Here is a 14,551-nt window from a genome sequence, read left to right on the forward strand (position 1 = left end):
TGTGTGTCTGCTCTGATTAGGACCTAACAGCAGTGTGTAATGACTCACAGTGTGTCACCCAGTGTCAGTTTAATAACACACTTCTAGACGCCGGAGATCAGTGACTGCTCTGTAATTACGCCCAAACGGCATAACAAAACACCATGTTTGGAGCTGCGTTCAGAGCCGCTCACGTCTGTGTTGGATGCCTCCAGAGAGGTCATCCTGGCCTAGTGCACGTGAACGAGGAGAAGAGATTACGGTAAGGAAGGGCTCTGCCTATGATGCCCATGTTGCTTAGTGCCCAGAGTGTCATGGTAACTCTCTCCGATGACAGAGGAGTTCCCTGTTGTTCCTCCTCCTCATTTGGAGTTTTAATCCCAGCGTCTTGTCTGCGGGGTCGTGCTGCTGCCTGGGCCGTCTGTCTTGGAAGGTCGCCACGTCCCCGGAGCCGCTTTTGTCAACAAGCCTCCCTGACGGTGGCTCTTTGGAGGCAGTGACACAGAATAACCTCCTTCCTGTCCCGGTAGAATCGCATGGACGCAGTCGGGAGCTCATCGGAGACCAACCAGCGGCTACCCTGTGTCTCCTTGACGACAAAACACACCCCCCTGTGTATGTTTGTGCGGTTGTGTATGAACAGAACAGAAGGTTTCCAAGAGTTTCCAAGAGTACAATTATTCCAGATCTGCTGCCGTTTGGGGTTAGCTTAGTCGCTTAAGAAGATCCTCAGTTCAGGTCAAGCTAGGGGACCTTCTATGGGTTTCTTCCAGACAACCGACCCTGATGAGTGTTCTGTCTCTGCAGATGTTCTACTTGGACGACCTTTGCCAATGCTTTTTCTTCTCTTTCCGAGGCAGAGGCAAGGTCGTCCATCTCTTTACAATCCCCTCTGGGAAAGAGAGCGACCGACTCCTCTGGGGCGAGTTAACCGCAAGGACAATTGGTTAAGAGGAAGAATTCAATTATTGATGAGAAGCGAAGCCTGGATATCTGTGAGAGAGGTGGCGCCCCGAAGCAGCTCAGATCAGGGCAGCCAAAACGTTTATTAAAGGTCCACGAGGGGTCCCTTGGTTCATTTACAACTAACCAGGAGATCTTTTCGATGTCATTCTTATCTCTGAGTTCTGAATTATGCTGAAAATAATCCCAAAAAAGGGTATAAACTTGAAAAAGGCTACAGGTGTGTTTTTCTGACCTAACCCTAACCCCTAACCCAAACCCTATCCCCTAACTCTAACGCCTAACCCTTAAAACCCCTAACCCTATCCCCTAAACCTAACCCCTATCCCCTAACCCTTACCCTAACTCCTAACCCCTAATTTAACCCTATCCCATAAACCTAACCCCTATCTCCTAACCCTAATCCCTAACCCCTAACCTAACCCTATCCCCTAAACCTAACCCCTATCCCCTAACCCTTACCCTAACTCCTAACCCCTAACTTTACCCTATCCCCTAAACCTAACCCCTATCCCTAGCCCAGAGATAGATGTAGAACTATTTTTAAGAGCCTCCGTAGTTTAAAGCAGAAGAGCCGTTAAGAAAATCTAAAAGTTGAAGCTGACAGTCAAAATCGAGGGGAACATTTCAGAGTAATGTTCCATGTTTTCAACAGATCCCATGATCCATATTCAACTCGTGTCCCAAACACACACACACACACGCAAACCTGCACACACGCACACTAAAGACAGAAGAAATCGGAGAGGACAGAGGAACTCGGGGCAGAGTGGAAAATGGGAAAACGGGAATGAAGAGTGACAGAAGACGGTGAAGTTATGAGTTGTGAGGAAGTTATGAGCGATGAGGTTAGAAGGACGGGGTCGGAGGGAGGGGAAAGGAAAGGAAAGGAAAGGAAAGGAAAGGAAAGGAAAGGAAAGGAAAGGAAAGGAAAGGAAAGGAAAGGAGGAATAACATATGTGAAAGGATGGAGGAGGGGAGAAGAGCGGAGGGCAACGGTGACCGACCGGGGAGAGCGTTAGCATGTCTGGTCAGGCCGACGCGCGTCGATATCCGCATCGGAAAACCAAAAAGAATCGGCCCCGGCGCTTTGTAGCCGACGCTTCCCCGGCGTTGGGCGGAGGTAGAGAGTCTCACGGCTCTCTCGGCGCCGCTGCGTCATTTTACTTGCGGTGCTTTTAAAGGCGACAAGCGCTGAATGCTAAACACCACAACTTCAAAGAGAATGCTTTGATCGGCTAGGAGCGGAAGCTAAATTGGTTCCCCAGCCGGCCACAGAGACTTTGGGGAGGATGACAGAGGGAGAGGAGGGATGTTATGAAACAGGGGGTGGGGGGGCGCTTGAATGTCACTTTTATTAAAATAAAGAGGGAAGGAAGCAGAGATGATAAAGATTAGCCAACTCAGATACAAATCTATGTTTGGGGGACATCTTTGATGGACACGCGTGAGTCATGCTGTCGCTAGCACGACCTCCGCTACTCCGTCTCACGCAGCCGAGCCGGCGAGGCCGCGATAAATGGACGCGTCCGTCTAAGTGGCCGCGGCTGCCGGCGTTTGACAGACGGCACGTCGGGGACGCTCCGAGCCGAGGGGCCGGGATTGGCAGATATCTGAGGGACGAATCCGGGCGGAGCCCTGATTGAGTTAATGACAGCAGCCGTCGCTCTGGTTCTGGTTCTGATGAATAAATAAATCTGCATCGTTTCAGGCTAACAGGAGCAGGGGGATCAAAGCAAAATCAGATTCCGACTCTGCTTTCATCCTGAAAGGGGGAATCGTTTCATTGTTGGCCAATTTCCTGCTGTCGCACCCTCTCCCAGGGCGGCGGCGGATGGGGGGGGGGCAACGGCGGCGATGTCATCAAGCGTGTACGACAGAGACGGACCAAAAGGAAAGTGTGTGAAGCTGGGAAAAAAGCGGAGGTTCTGACGGGGTCCATACTGGGCTGGTGGGGGGGTGGGGGGGTGTCAGGGGAGGGAGAAATATGAGGTCACTTCAAGAACATGGCTGCCGTTATCCTCCCCCTGCACTCATCTCCATCCATGATTCAGCTAAGTGGACGGGCCGCTGGATTTACAGCCCCCCCTCCCCCCCACATCCTGCATTAATGGACCGCCACAAAGCTGGCCGGACTCCAGAGGGTACTCCGTCCGGATGGGGCGGACCTCGTCTGTGTCCGCAGGTGAGACCGACAGCAGGTGGTGCTGCTGCTTCCTTCTCAACACCAGAAACAAGTCGTCTCGCCTCCCCCGGCCGCATTGATGGGGTAATCGATGGGAGCGTAGCTATGGAAACGGACCGTCTGTACTTAATTGGATATTTCTGGCTCCGGGAGCCGGATTGATCGGGACCAGGACTGCCTGGAGATCCTAATTCAGTTGTCCCGACGCTGCTGTGTCCAAACCACGGAGGAGTGAAAGGTCTCATAGATCAACGGAGCCGTCTGTTCAGAGCAGTCCGCTGGTGTTTGGGAAGTTGCTGTTAGCTTAGCATAACGGCGAAAGGGCCGTCCTTCATCCTGACAGTAATGTTTAATAAATCGAATCTACAGTTTCATCCCATGGAAAGCGAAGTTTGCCAATGATCCCGTTCCAGGCTTCTTTTGCTCCGCTGCTAAACGCTGCTAGCTTGAGGCTAACACTACCTCGGCGGTGGAACATGGTGCGAAGCTCCTGGCTAAAGTCTGATGACCTCTGGCCGCCTGTATTTGCCCTCCACACCAGGGTCCGTTGGTCACTGATGGCTAATGCTAGCGTCAGCTACCGTTTCATACTGGCAAAAAAGTGAAGAAAAGGTCTCCTGGCAAACACGGAAGGACTCCGTGTTCGGAGGAGGGAAAGACGAGGCAGGAGGGCCCAGCTGGCAGAGATGAGTCCTGAAATTCCGAACCGGATCGTCAAGCCCACACAGCACGAGAGCGGAGCGTCTCTTCCCGCTCCAAACCCAGACTGGTTGCGTCACATTAAGTCAGCTGGCTGGAGGATGTCGGCTCGGATCCCATCAGCCAGCGGCCCGAGGCTAGCTCCGCCCCCATGCGCTCGCTGCTTCTGATCTCCATCTGAATTTCAAACTTTTTACAAAAATAAGGAAAAGATGATTTTCGGGAGGAACCACTCACCTTCAAGGCTTCGGAGCGTTTCGCCAGCAGCTTCTCGATGTTCCCCGCTGCCGCCGCCACCAGCTGCTGCGCGTCGTTGGTCTCCACGGTGAAGTGAGGACTGTGTTTATGATACATCTGAGGCAGAGAGAGGGGTCAGAGGTCAGCGTGGCTGAAGCGAGGCCGTTTCCCAGAATGCACCTCTCGCCAAAACACACGTGTTATTGCTTGAAAGAGGACGGGGCTAAACCGCTGTGTCAGGTTACGCAACGCCGCCGCCGAATACGCTCCAGTGGAAGAAATAACAAAGACAAACGCCAATTACGCAGCAGCTTCCAGGGATCTGACCGTCCCGCCGTGGCGCCGGCGGAGATCGGACTTCCTCCCGTCGGTTTGTTTTGTTTTAAATGTGGCGTTTTGTTACTGCAAAGCACGTGGGCGGACTTGCGCGCATTAGAGCGCCATTAGCAGACGCATCGCATCCATCAACGTGCGTCTAAAGAGCCTCGGCTCCCCAACGCGAGAGCGCCGCGGACAGAGCGAGTACATTAGCCTGGCAGAACGTCCCGTGAGAGGACGCAGCGTGTAGACGGCGGCGTGCCAGGAGCGCCGACCCAAGACCAGCTCGCCGATCCAATAAAGTTAGGCAAAAGTTAAACAGTTACGAGAGCCAAGAAGTGACGATCCCACCTCATCACGTCGGATTTAAGCGTTAGCGTCGTACGGTTTGATGACCGCGCAAAATGGGAAGGCGGAGCCTGATCTAATCTCCACTTCCTGGTCGCTAATTCACTGTGATGTCACCACTTTAAGGGCCAATATTCCGAAACTCTCCTCGCCCTCCGGACCTTTCGTCAGAGCTCATCATCATCATCCTGAGCTCTCTCTTAGCGTGATTAGCCTTACCTGTACCAGGTGCTGCATGCCGCTGGCCTCGTCGATTAGCGTGATCAGCTCTTTCTGCATCTGCTCCGCCCAGTCCTTTATCCTGAAAACACACACGACAGACAATCAGCTCTCTCGTGTGCTAATGAGTAGCTTCTGACACCATCATCGCAGTTGAGCCCCTTCACAAGCTGCAATTTAGCGCTAGCGCTACAGCACAGCGGAATAGAGCGTATCTGTGGATTCAAGGGAAAGAAGGAGCGTGCATGAAATGATGATGTTTAGTCAAGTGCAGGGGCATCACTGCCACCACTGAGCTGTGCGCTAAGGCAGGAGCTATTCATAGCTAGCATCGGACGCTCGCGGGCAAGACGCTGGCTAACGAAGGAAGAAACGCAAAGATTTTGACTTATTTAAAATTGAATCATCTTTGTTAGAACTCAAGCTTTTCCGGTTCGTGAGCGCATTAGTTAGCATCACAGTGGCTAAGAAATACTGGGAATTCTTAGAGTCCGACTCTTATTCCAACTTTAAGGTCAACGCCTGATTTTGTGGAATCCTCGGCACGTCCAAGCAGGGTTGTGTAGCATGAAATCATCCCCACCTGAACACACCCCCCCCCCACACACACTTGGGGGCCTCCTCCGCTGGAAACAATATGCTAACGAACTCTTAGGCAGCTCTTTTACAGAACCCAATAAAAAATACATGACATCATCCATAAAGAAAATTAGCCTCACTCCCCCCCAGCGGGAGGTGAACTCTTCACCTCCGGCGCGGCTGAGGCGCCGATGACACACGAGGCCCGTCTTTGATATCTTATTTTAAAAAAACTACAGTGTAACGCGAGCGTGGCTAGCGCTCGCTGGGGGTTCATAACGTAGCATCGGGGGGGTATGTTTAGCCAAGGAAGAGACAGCTGAGAGCTGAAATAGAGCAGTCAGCAAATACCTTGTTCTAGCACTCCGATAATAATGATAAAGTTATTTTAGAGTAGCGTGAATCTAAAAGGTCAAATCACTACAGGTTTATGGTAGCATTAGCATTGCTATGTGCTTCTGAAGAAGTTGTGACAATGTTGCAGGATGCCTTTCTTTAAAATAATATGTACACATTAGCAACAATCTGCAACCACAGACCAATAGGCTATGATATAAACTGGAATTAGCATGTTAGCCAATGAAATTATCATGCTAATCTGGTCTGCTCGTGTCAAACGTGCTTTCAGAGGCGACAGCGAGATATTCTGGCTGTCTACTCAAAAGGAGGAAACAAAAGGTAAATCAGTTTAACATTTTAGCTAACTGTCGCTGAACACAACGCTAAGCAGAAGCTAGCCGCTACATTTAAATTATTCCAAACAAGTTAGTGGCGTATGGCCACTCAGCCTAGCACACTATTGTTTATGGTTTCAAGATGTCACGCTAACGGTAGCGGAAGCTAAGTCCTCAACAAGCCCCGTAAATATTGGTAAAATATGACTAGACTGGTGCTTTGGGATGCAAATTAAAATGTAGCTGTTTGTGTTTCGCAGCGTAGAAGCGGGTTAAAAGGTGTGAAATTAGAGGAGGGTCAGGTGTAACACACCTCCCTGAGGGGAAAAAAAGGTGTCTCATGTTAGCGACTCTCCGGCCGACATCCCCACTGTACTTTAGCCTCCATCCTCCTAATGACGGGAAAAGGAGCCGCCCACATCAGGCCAGCTGTCAGACGTGTGGATCCAGGTAATCGGAGAGGAGGGAGAAGGCCGGTGCCTGGGGTCAAAGGTCAGCACCAGAGGCGTCTCTATTGTACCGACGCTCTTAACGTGATTAACAGTCGGCTGTGTCCCACCGCGGGAGGGCTAATCTGTCCCAGGCTGCCGCTTTAATCCGACTCCCACGGAACAGGACGAACGTCCACGTTCTCCTTCAGGGACGGAACGTCCAGTCTGAACGTGAGCCTGGACAGCGGCCGTGACTCAGAGCAGGAGCGCAACCAAGCGAGGCCGCATTAGCGAGCCGTTTCCTCGCCAAGTGAAGGCAGAAATCGTTCTAACGACGCCCCCTTTATCGGGGTTAATAACAACGTAATCGCTGGCTCTGGAAGCGTCTCGGCTCTTCCTGCCCCTCTTACACCTCTCAGCGCTCCGATGTAGCGCCCCCCCTCTGAACTTGGGGGCGGAGCTTGGGTGAAGCCTTGACGACAGGGTGATAGACAGACGGAGCAGGTGCGGGTTCAGAACGGCAGATATCGCTATCACCTAGCAAGCTAGCTCAATTACGACTGGTTTAGCGGAAAAAACAATACGATCAAAGTTACGAAGGCAACGCTAATAGTGAGGCAAAGAGGGGGCGGAGCTAACAAAAAATCCTTATCTCCTCGATAGTACTGTGAGAGAAGCATCATTTCCTGTGAGTCATTCCGACGTTTCGGTTTGTCAGTTTAACCTCCGTCTGTCTGCTGGTGCCGCAGAGCGCCGCCGGGTCGGACTCTCTTCCCGCTGCTGACCTCCCCCCCACCCGCCACGGCTGACTCGCCTTTACCACGCGCCACTCCGCCTCCTCCGCGCCCCCCCGCGTCCGGAAGGTGCGATACGCGTCCTGACAGAGCTTACCAGCCGCGCAAGTCGCCGCCTTCGACAGCAGGCGCCACAACCCATTACATCAGAGGATGCTAACCTGCCGCGACACCTGCAAGCGCAACCTGCGTTTTAGCACTTAACGTCGCGTCTTTTCGCCTTTTTTAGACTCTTCTTCCCCCTCCTGCTTCTCTTCCTGCCTCCAGCTGTCGTCCTCTCGGCCCCGTGTGATTTCGGGTTGCGGTCAAATGACTAAACCCCAACATCGCACTCTTCCGAGCTGACGCGCGGCGTTCCACGCTTCCGTTTACCACGAGAGAGAAAGAGGCTAAGAATTGCTCCTAGCCAAAATGTCCAATTACTGTCAGTCCAGACGCCGACACTAGCCGACTGCTGTTAACGCTGTACTAAGTACCGGTTCTCCCTGATGGCTGCACTTCCTGTCCAGAGTTGGGTAGCGCAGCATAGCATAGTGAGCCATTAAGCTCCTCTACAGCTGTAAGGCAGCATTATTACACCTACGAGAGGCCATCGCGCACTAGCATCGCTACACTCTCCTCCATATATGTCGCGCCAGGCGCTCGCGTGGTGACTCCGGATATTTTTAAATGCTTATACGGCCTCGAGTGTTTGGTTACAATCAGTTAGCTTATTGAGTCTTTTAAATGGCAAATCTATTTATGTTGGTTAGAATTAGCTGCACACATCGCTAACATTAGTGCGGTTTGATGGGTGGTAAAATTCAGCGTGTGAGTTCCTTTATTAATCTTTCAGATTATGGATAAAAGGAGACACATTTTTATTACATTTTCTACCTTTGAAGTGCTGAGTGAGTTGATGTTAGCCTACTGCAAAAGACACGAGTTAGCTTAGTCTAAGGTAGGACAGCCCTGTATAAGTTATACATGTAGCTAGCATATAGTTATACTGGTAATGCTAGCTGTTGCTAAAGCTAAACAGAAACGTCCCCAGATCTTCCACTTTCCTGAAGGCAACAAAATAAAAACATGCTCCCGGTGCTTTTATTCTCTGTGCACAGATGTGCTTCCTGTCCCGGGCAGCTGTTAGCTATTCCCAAGGTTGCCCGGGAAACGCTGCAATGGAAAATTCTTGGGAAACCTGCGTGTGCCAGAGCGCCGAGGTTCAGACTTAAACCAGGGACACGATTTCAGCGGGTTAAAGAGAAGCCCCCACCCCCCCCACCCCACCCCAGCCCATACGCACACTTCCTGTATCTTTAAATACATCGCGTGCGGGCTGTGCCCCCTCCTCAAGGACGGGGGCTCTACTAAATTTAGTTCAGGGGGGTTCATGTTAAACCATTTTAAACTCTTTAAAGCCGCAGTTCTGCTACTGTGTTTACATCGATACGGGTTTTACTGCTTTAATATGTCACCGTTTAGCCGCTCGCTATCAGACAAAAGTGTTTGTTCTGGTACCGCTTGACCTTTGGGAGGTGTGGTCTAGAGTCAGACGGATGCACCAGTGCACTAAACCAGTCTGGCTCCTTTAGCAACTACAGAACGGACCAAAATGCTAAAACCGTGTTAGCAAGATGCACATAAACTTATAGGGAGCCAGCAGTTAGCTTAGCATTAAAACTGGATTCCGTGTAGGATCGAGGAAAGCACTAAAATAGAGAATATGAACATATCATCACCGCTAAACTCGATTCCGTTAGCATCTAGATGAGCAGAAATTAGCCTTCAGAGATTGATTTCAGCTAACTTGGTGGTTTTTTGAACCTTAAAATGCTGCTAAATGTGTTTGAAGTCTTTTTCCTGATGATATTCCCACCTGGATCAAGTTACTGACACCCGGACACAAGGTCACAAAGCCAGGAACCGATGCTCTCTAGCCTAGCGAGTCGTTTAAAAGTGTGAGAAAAGATGAGAGGACAAACAAACGGAAGCTGGAGTGGGACAAATGTCCTCTGAGTTCTGTCAGGGGGGAAACACAGCAGTCCGAGCAGTCTCATTTGGGTTTTTTCGGGGGGGGAAGGGGGCACCAAGCCTGCTAATGCTAAAGAGATAGGAAATCCGCCAATCGGAATTCAAGCTGTAAACAACCAGAAGCGGTCTGGAGTTTCTCACTGTCTCTGCGTCCTCGTGTTTACGTGTCTCAGTTTCTTCGCCGTGCGAATGGGCGCCGCGACCGCCGGGGCGCCGTCTGTGACAGCGGACTTTGCGTTTCCGATTCGATGATGCTAATCATCTGCCCCCGGGCAGAGCGAGGACGAGAGGAGGCCGGGATGTGGACAGAAACAGAGACGGACAGGAAGAGAGTGTGACTGAAAGGGAGAGTGACAGAGTGTGTGAGTGTGTGTGTGTGTGTGTGTGTGTGTGTGTGTGTGTGTGTGTGTGTGTGTGTGTGTGAGTGGGGGGGGGGTCGGTGAAGCGGACAGATGCTGGCATGTGGACCCCAGAGGTGGAGCCACAATCTGAGCCATTCATTTCGCCCACATTCATGGAAAACGTGCTATGATGCTAATCATACATAAAACCAGGCACGCTGCAGTTGCTAGCATCGTCGCTACGGCTCCCTGCAGCGGCTAGCCTTTCAGCATTACCTGAATTTATGGCTGATGCTAACATCATTTAGATTAGCTTCCTAAAGGCGGCTAATGATTGACTGAGTTCAGTGTTGCTAACACTTGCTACTAAACTCTTCTTCTTCTGTTTGCATTGCTGCCTCCAACAGGACGGTTCAGGAATTACACTAAAACATCAGCTATTCTACTCAAAAGCAACGACCACAAGGGGGCAGCACCATTGACTTTTTTTTAATTTAAAAAATATTTACTTCAAAAAATAGCGAGCACGCTACATTTCTAAAAGGTCAATGTCTATTAAATATGGTTTCATTTGTTTGGTTTTAAAGTTTTGGGGTTGTTTTTTTTTTTTAGGTTAAAATCGAAACGTTTGGCCTCTAGATCTGGTTGTTTTTGCAGCCGGTTCTGAGAGTGAAAGTGGACCCGAGCCTGTGCGACTATCTGGTACACAACCCACGGATCAATCCACTTAGTGCCCATGAAAGCCAGGGAGTGGGCCGCCTGCTCCGCTAGTCTGACATCATCGTACTCGACCATTAGGCTGAGTGCCATCGTGGCTCAACGGCTCTCCGGGACCGTCTGGGCCACTTTCTGAGCCAGACAGCAGCAGAACCATGCGGAGAACATGCAAACCTGTTGATGGCTGACTAAAGGGAGGCTGGCTCTCCTTTGATGCTTTGATCTCCAGTGTTTTGATTGGCTGCCAATCAAAGAGAGCCAGAACAGGAACTACAATCATCATCCACATGACCCAAACGGTCCCCGTCCATCGGGTCCGGCTCCCTTAAATCCTAAAGACGACTAATAATCCACAAAGTTGGGTCTGAGACCCGCGGTTCGCCTCCCTGCCTGGTTTGACAGCCAGAACCACGTGTGACACAAGCTGGCAACACACGGAACCAGGCTTTAAATAGCTGCTGTCAGGAGGTAAAGTTGGACCCGGAGTCAGAGATCGGGTTCGAATCGGTCCAAAACGGGAAATGAGCGAGATTAAAGAAGCAGAAAGTCGGTTCTGGCTGGGGGGAACAGCCGGAACCGGGACTTTGTGTTTGGTTCCTACTCACGTCTGCGTGGTCGGGAATTGTCCGACCGACACCGAGGAGACGCTCGACAGCAGCAAAAGTAGGAACGCGGGATAATCCATAGCTCCGTGCGGGTCCCCTCAGGCTGCGGGAGGATGCGGGAGGGGGGACGAGAAGGAGGAAAAGGTTCGGAAATCCACAGTTGTCGAGGGGCAGAAACGCCTCACGCCGCCATCGGTGCGCGTTTGGAAACAAATCTCAACCGTGCGCCCCCCCCCTCCCTCCACCCACCCCTCCGTGCGCGAGGAGTGTGTGCTTTTTTTGGTCCGGTTGTATTTGTGGACGCGCGCGTGTGAAGCTGTGGAGCCGCGGCGCGTGTGCGTGTGTGAGTGTGTGTTCGCGTTCCGAGGATCGCTGCAAGAAAACGCGCCACTCCCGCAACGGCCTGGCCGAGAAAGTGCGCCGAAGTGCGGGTTCTGATCCGTTAACCGATTTAAATTCGATTCGAATCAGATTGTTTATCGTCTATTTACTGAGATGAAGGGAAATTAAGAGGAACTCTGGAGCCGAGAGGGAACCTTCATGTCATTTTTTACAGTGTGGCTTTAGTGGCGCTGGTCCAAATGGTTCTGACGGGGCTTGTAAACGGGTCCGGCTGGCTTCAGAACCCGAAGAACGTAAATGTAAAGGTTTAAGTGAATTTAGAGACGTCAAAGGAATCCCATAATAATCGTTTATTTACTTTTATTAATTCAGATCTAAGAGGAACAAAATATTTGGCAAAATTCCGAACTTCTCTTTAAAAAATAGAACTCTAATTTATTTCAAATCAAACACATTTAGCAAAAAAATGGACTGTTTCCTTTTTTTTTTTTTTTATTACAATTCGGATCATATTTTACAAATCTAAACGAACGATGTGAAAATGAAATGAATCTGGAATTTTCCCAGTTGCACCATAAAAATCACGGATATGAACTTTAAAACCATTCAGCACGTTACTCTTGTTAGCATTAATTAGCATTTGGGCTAAATTGAGGCGCCGTTTGTGGCGTCTGCACCAGCAGGGGGTGAAAATCACAGATTTCTTGCATTTCCTCCTTCAACGGCGGCTCCATCATTCACGTCACAGCACAGAAGGGCTCAATAAACGCTGATGTAGTGCATGGATAAATAAACAAATAAATAAACAAATGCTATTTTCGGCTATCTTCAAGTCCGACGACAGATTTAAGTGGAGCCACATGTGCTAATCCAACCCTGATCCCTCGGCTGCTACTGTTTGGAGCTAAAGCAACACTCTCCAACAGGATTATGTGGGATTATCACTGGATTAATGTGTTGAACAAAAGATGCTCAGAAGGAGCAAATGAGGCCGTGATAAATGATCCCATTAGAGGCGCTGCCAGGATTTAGGAATATTCGGAAAGCTTTCAGGACCCTCTGACACGTAATAAAATAAGAGATAAAATGGCTGAAAGGGGTCAGAATGGAGGTCAGGTCTGCCCCCCACTCCCTCACACACACACACACACACACACACACATAAATGGGCATTTTGGTTTCTGTTTAGCTTTACGTCAACTTGACGTGAGTCCCTGAGAATGGATCCACCTGTCATCACGTGCTTACGTGGGGGCTCGTGGTGCGTTCAGTGTCCTGTAAAGGTCGCGCGTTTGGCGTGGTTCGCCGCTCTGTTGCTCGAACCTGTTGAACGGCGAGGTGTGTTTGGCTCTAGGCCGCGTCTGCGGAAAAGAGCAGGACCGAAGAGAGGTGAAGCCACGAGCGCGACCCTGCGTGCAACAGCAGGGATGGAGGCAGAGGTGGCTTTTTATGGAGCGTGTGTGTGTGTGTGTGTTTGTACATGTTACGTGGGGACCGCAGTATGCACGTCACCAGCAAAGTAAGGACATGAAACACAAAAGTTTCAGGGTAAGGAACTATGCTAGATTGTAGGGGAGGATACAGGATGCATCGTAATGATGAAAGTCCTCGCAAAGATAGAAGAACAAAGACCTCTGTGGGTTCTTGTACAAGCTACATGTACTGAGGAGCAAAACATGAATCCTATAAGTCTGTGAAGGTTCTCAGTCATCCAGGTCATGGTAATTCTGGTAGTTGAATATGAGCATATTATTATCTAGAAACTAGTACTCCGGAACAGTCAGTGAAAACTGAAGAAGCCTCGTGGATGAGAGGTGAAACGTCTCCAAGAAACTCCAACAGTTCAGTTGCTAAGATTCAATTGCCAGAAATGGAATACTAGCAAAGTGGGGACATCTTGGCCTGTGCTCCAACCTTCCAAAGGGTTGTTGGGGGGCTAAGACTCGGTCTTAGGGTTGAGATTAGCCAGGGTTTAGCTTTGGGCAAGTGTGTGTGTGTGTGTGTGTGTGTGTGAGAGAGAGAGAGAGAGAGAGAGAGAAAGGCAGCAGGTGTGGCCTGTACCAGCCTTCGACCCCACCCACCTGCCCGGGGAATTGCCCAGCTGCGGTCGCCTAGCAACCCCCCGTGATGACTCCTAACAGCCGGGCTGTTGTTTTCCCAACCCCAAGAGCTTTTTTCCTTCTGCCTCTGAGGCAGTTCTGCCCGTGAGGGGAGCAGCAGGGTGGAGGTAAAGGGGGAGGAGAAGATCCGGGAGAAGGAAACGAGCAGAGAAACTTCCCAAACTGCCCCTTTTAGCATCAAGAGCCGCTCAACTTCCATCAAACCTCCTCAGCAGCCGCCGACTCGGCTCCGGCCTTCTCTCCTGATCGGATCTGAAGTGCTCCCTTTGCTTTGTCCCCATTCAACCTGCACTTTGGAGTTTCTGTTACTTGCGATTACCTTTGAATCCGCCGACGTCAGCGGGAAAAAAAAAGGGAAATCGGAGCGAAAAGCCGTCTGTCAAACGTCCCGCTGTCATATTTGTCCATGTCGCGGCTCTGCTGAGCCAACAGAAACATCAAGCAGCACGTTTTGGATCGTTCCGCCAGGAGCGACTGACGCTCCGGGCTGAGCACGTGATTTTAGAGAGACTCAGGGAACTATTTTAGGGAACTAGCCTCCTAAATAGGGCGGCGGGAGCTCAGCCTGTTGGGGCTGAGGACTGGAGGGTTCCCTGTTCCAGCCCCAGAACTGACAAAACATGGAAGGTGTTCCGGTACGGAGAGGCGCCAGAGCACTACCCAGGTACCCTTGAGCAAGCTACCAAAACCACAAATGCTGCTGACCCATCCAGGGGTGGACCTGCCTTGACCCGTGGCCCCGAAAGGGATAAATTGGTTAAGAAGACAAGTTAAGCTAACTGGTTGAGACAGTTGCGGAAGCCATTAGGCCCCTCCTTCTTTGGGAGGGTGAACCCCAACCCTTTAGTCAATTAATCAAAAAAAGTACTTTCAAGCTAGCTGACATTTTTGGTTGAAAGTGGTTCCAAGATAATCCAGCTAACATGTTTTCCTGCAACACTAAGCTATGCCAACACAAAGCTAAGCTAAGGTAGGCTAACCCTTTGC

The 14,551-nt window shown here is 50.5% G+C and overlaps 1 protein-coding gene across 5 annotated transcripts in view; it reads right to left on the reverse strand.

Moving 5' to 3' along the window:
- LOC101079089 (voltage-dependent calcium channel subunit alpha-2/delta-1-like) overlaps window positions 1–11,352 on the reverse strand; it is a 43,579-nt gene extending 32,227 nt beyond the window's left edge. For 3 of the 5 annotated variants that reach the window (XM_029825324.1, XM_029825326.1, XM_029825327.1), the window contains exons 1-3: window positions 11,103–11,352; window positions 4,949–5,030; window positions 4,064–4,180 (exon numbers count right to left, since the gene is read on the reverse strand). In XM_029825324.1, the coding sequence (XP_029681184.1) occupies window positions 4,064–4,180; window positions 4,949–5,030; window positions 11,103–11,182 (279 nt within the window). In that variant the 5' untranslated portion in view covers window positions 11,183–11,352. The remainder of the gene's footprint in view (window positions 1–4,063; window positions 4,181–4,948; window positions 5,031–11,102) is intronic. The other 2 variants (XM_029825325.1, XM_011613345.2) reach the window with 1 other exon arrangement.
- Between the last annotated feature and the right edge of the window lie 3,199 nt (window positions 11,353–14,551).

The sequence above is a fragment of the Takifugu rubripes genome, chromosome 18 (genome assembly GCF_901000725.2).
Source record: "Takifugu rubripes chromosome 18, fTakRub1.2, whole genome shotgun sequence".
Classification (NCBI taxonomy): domain Eukaryota; kingdom Metazoa; phylum Chordata; class Actinopteri; order Tetraodontiformes; family Tetraodontidae; genus Takifugu; species Takifugu rubripes.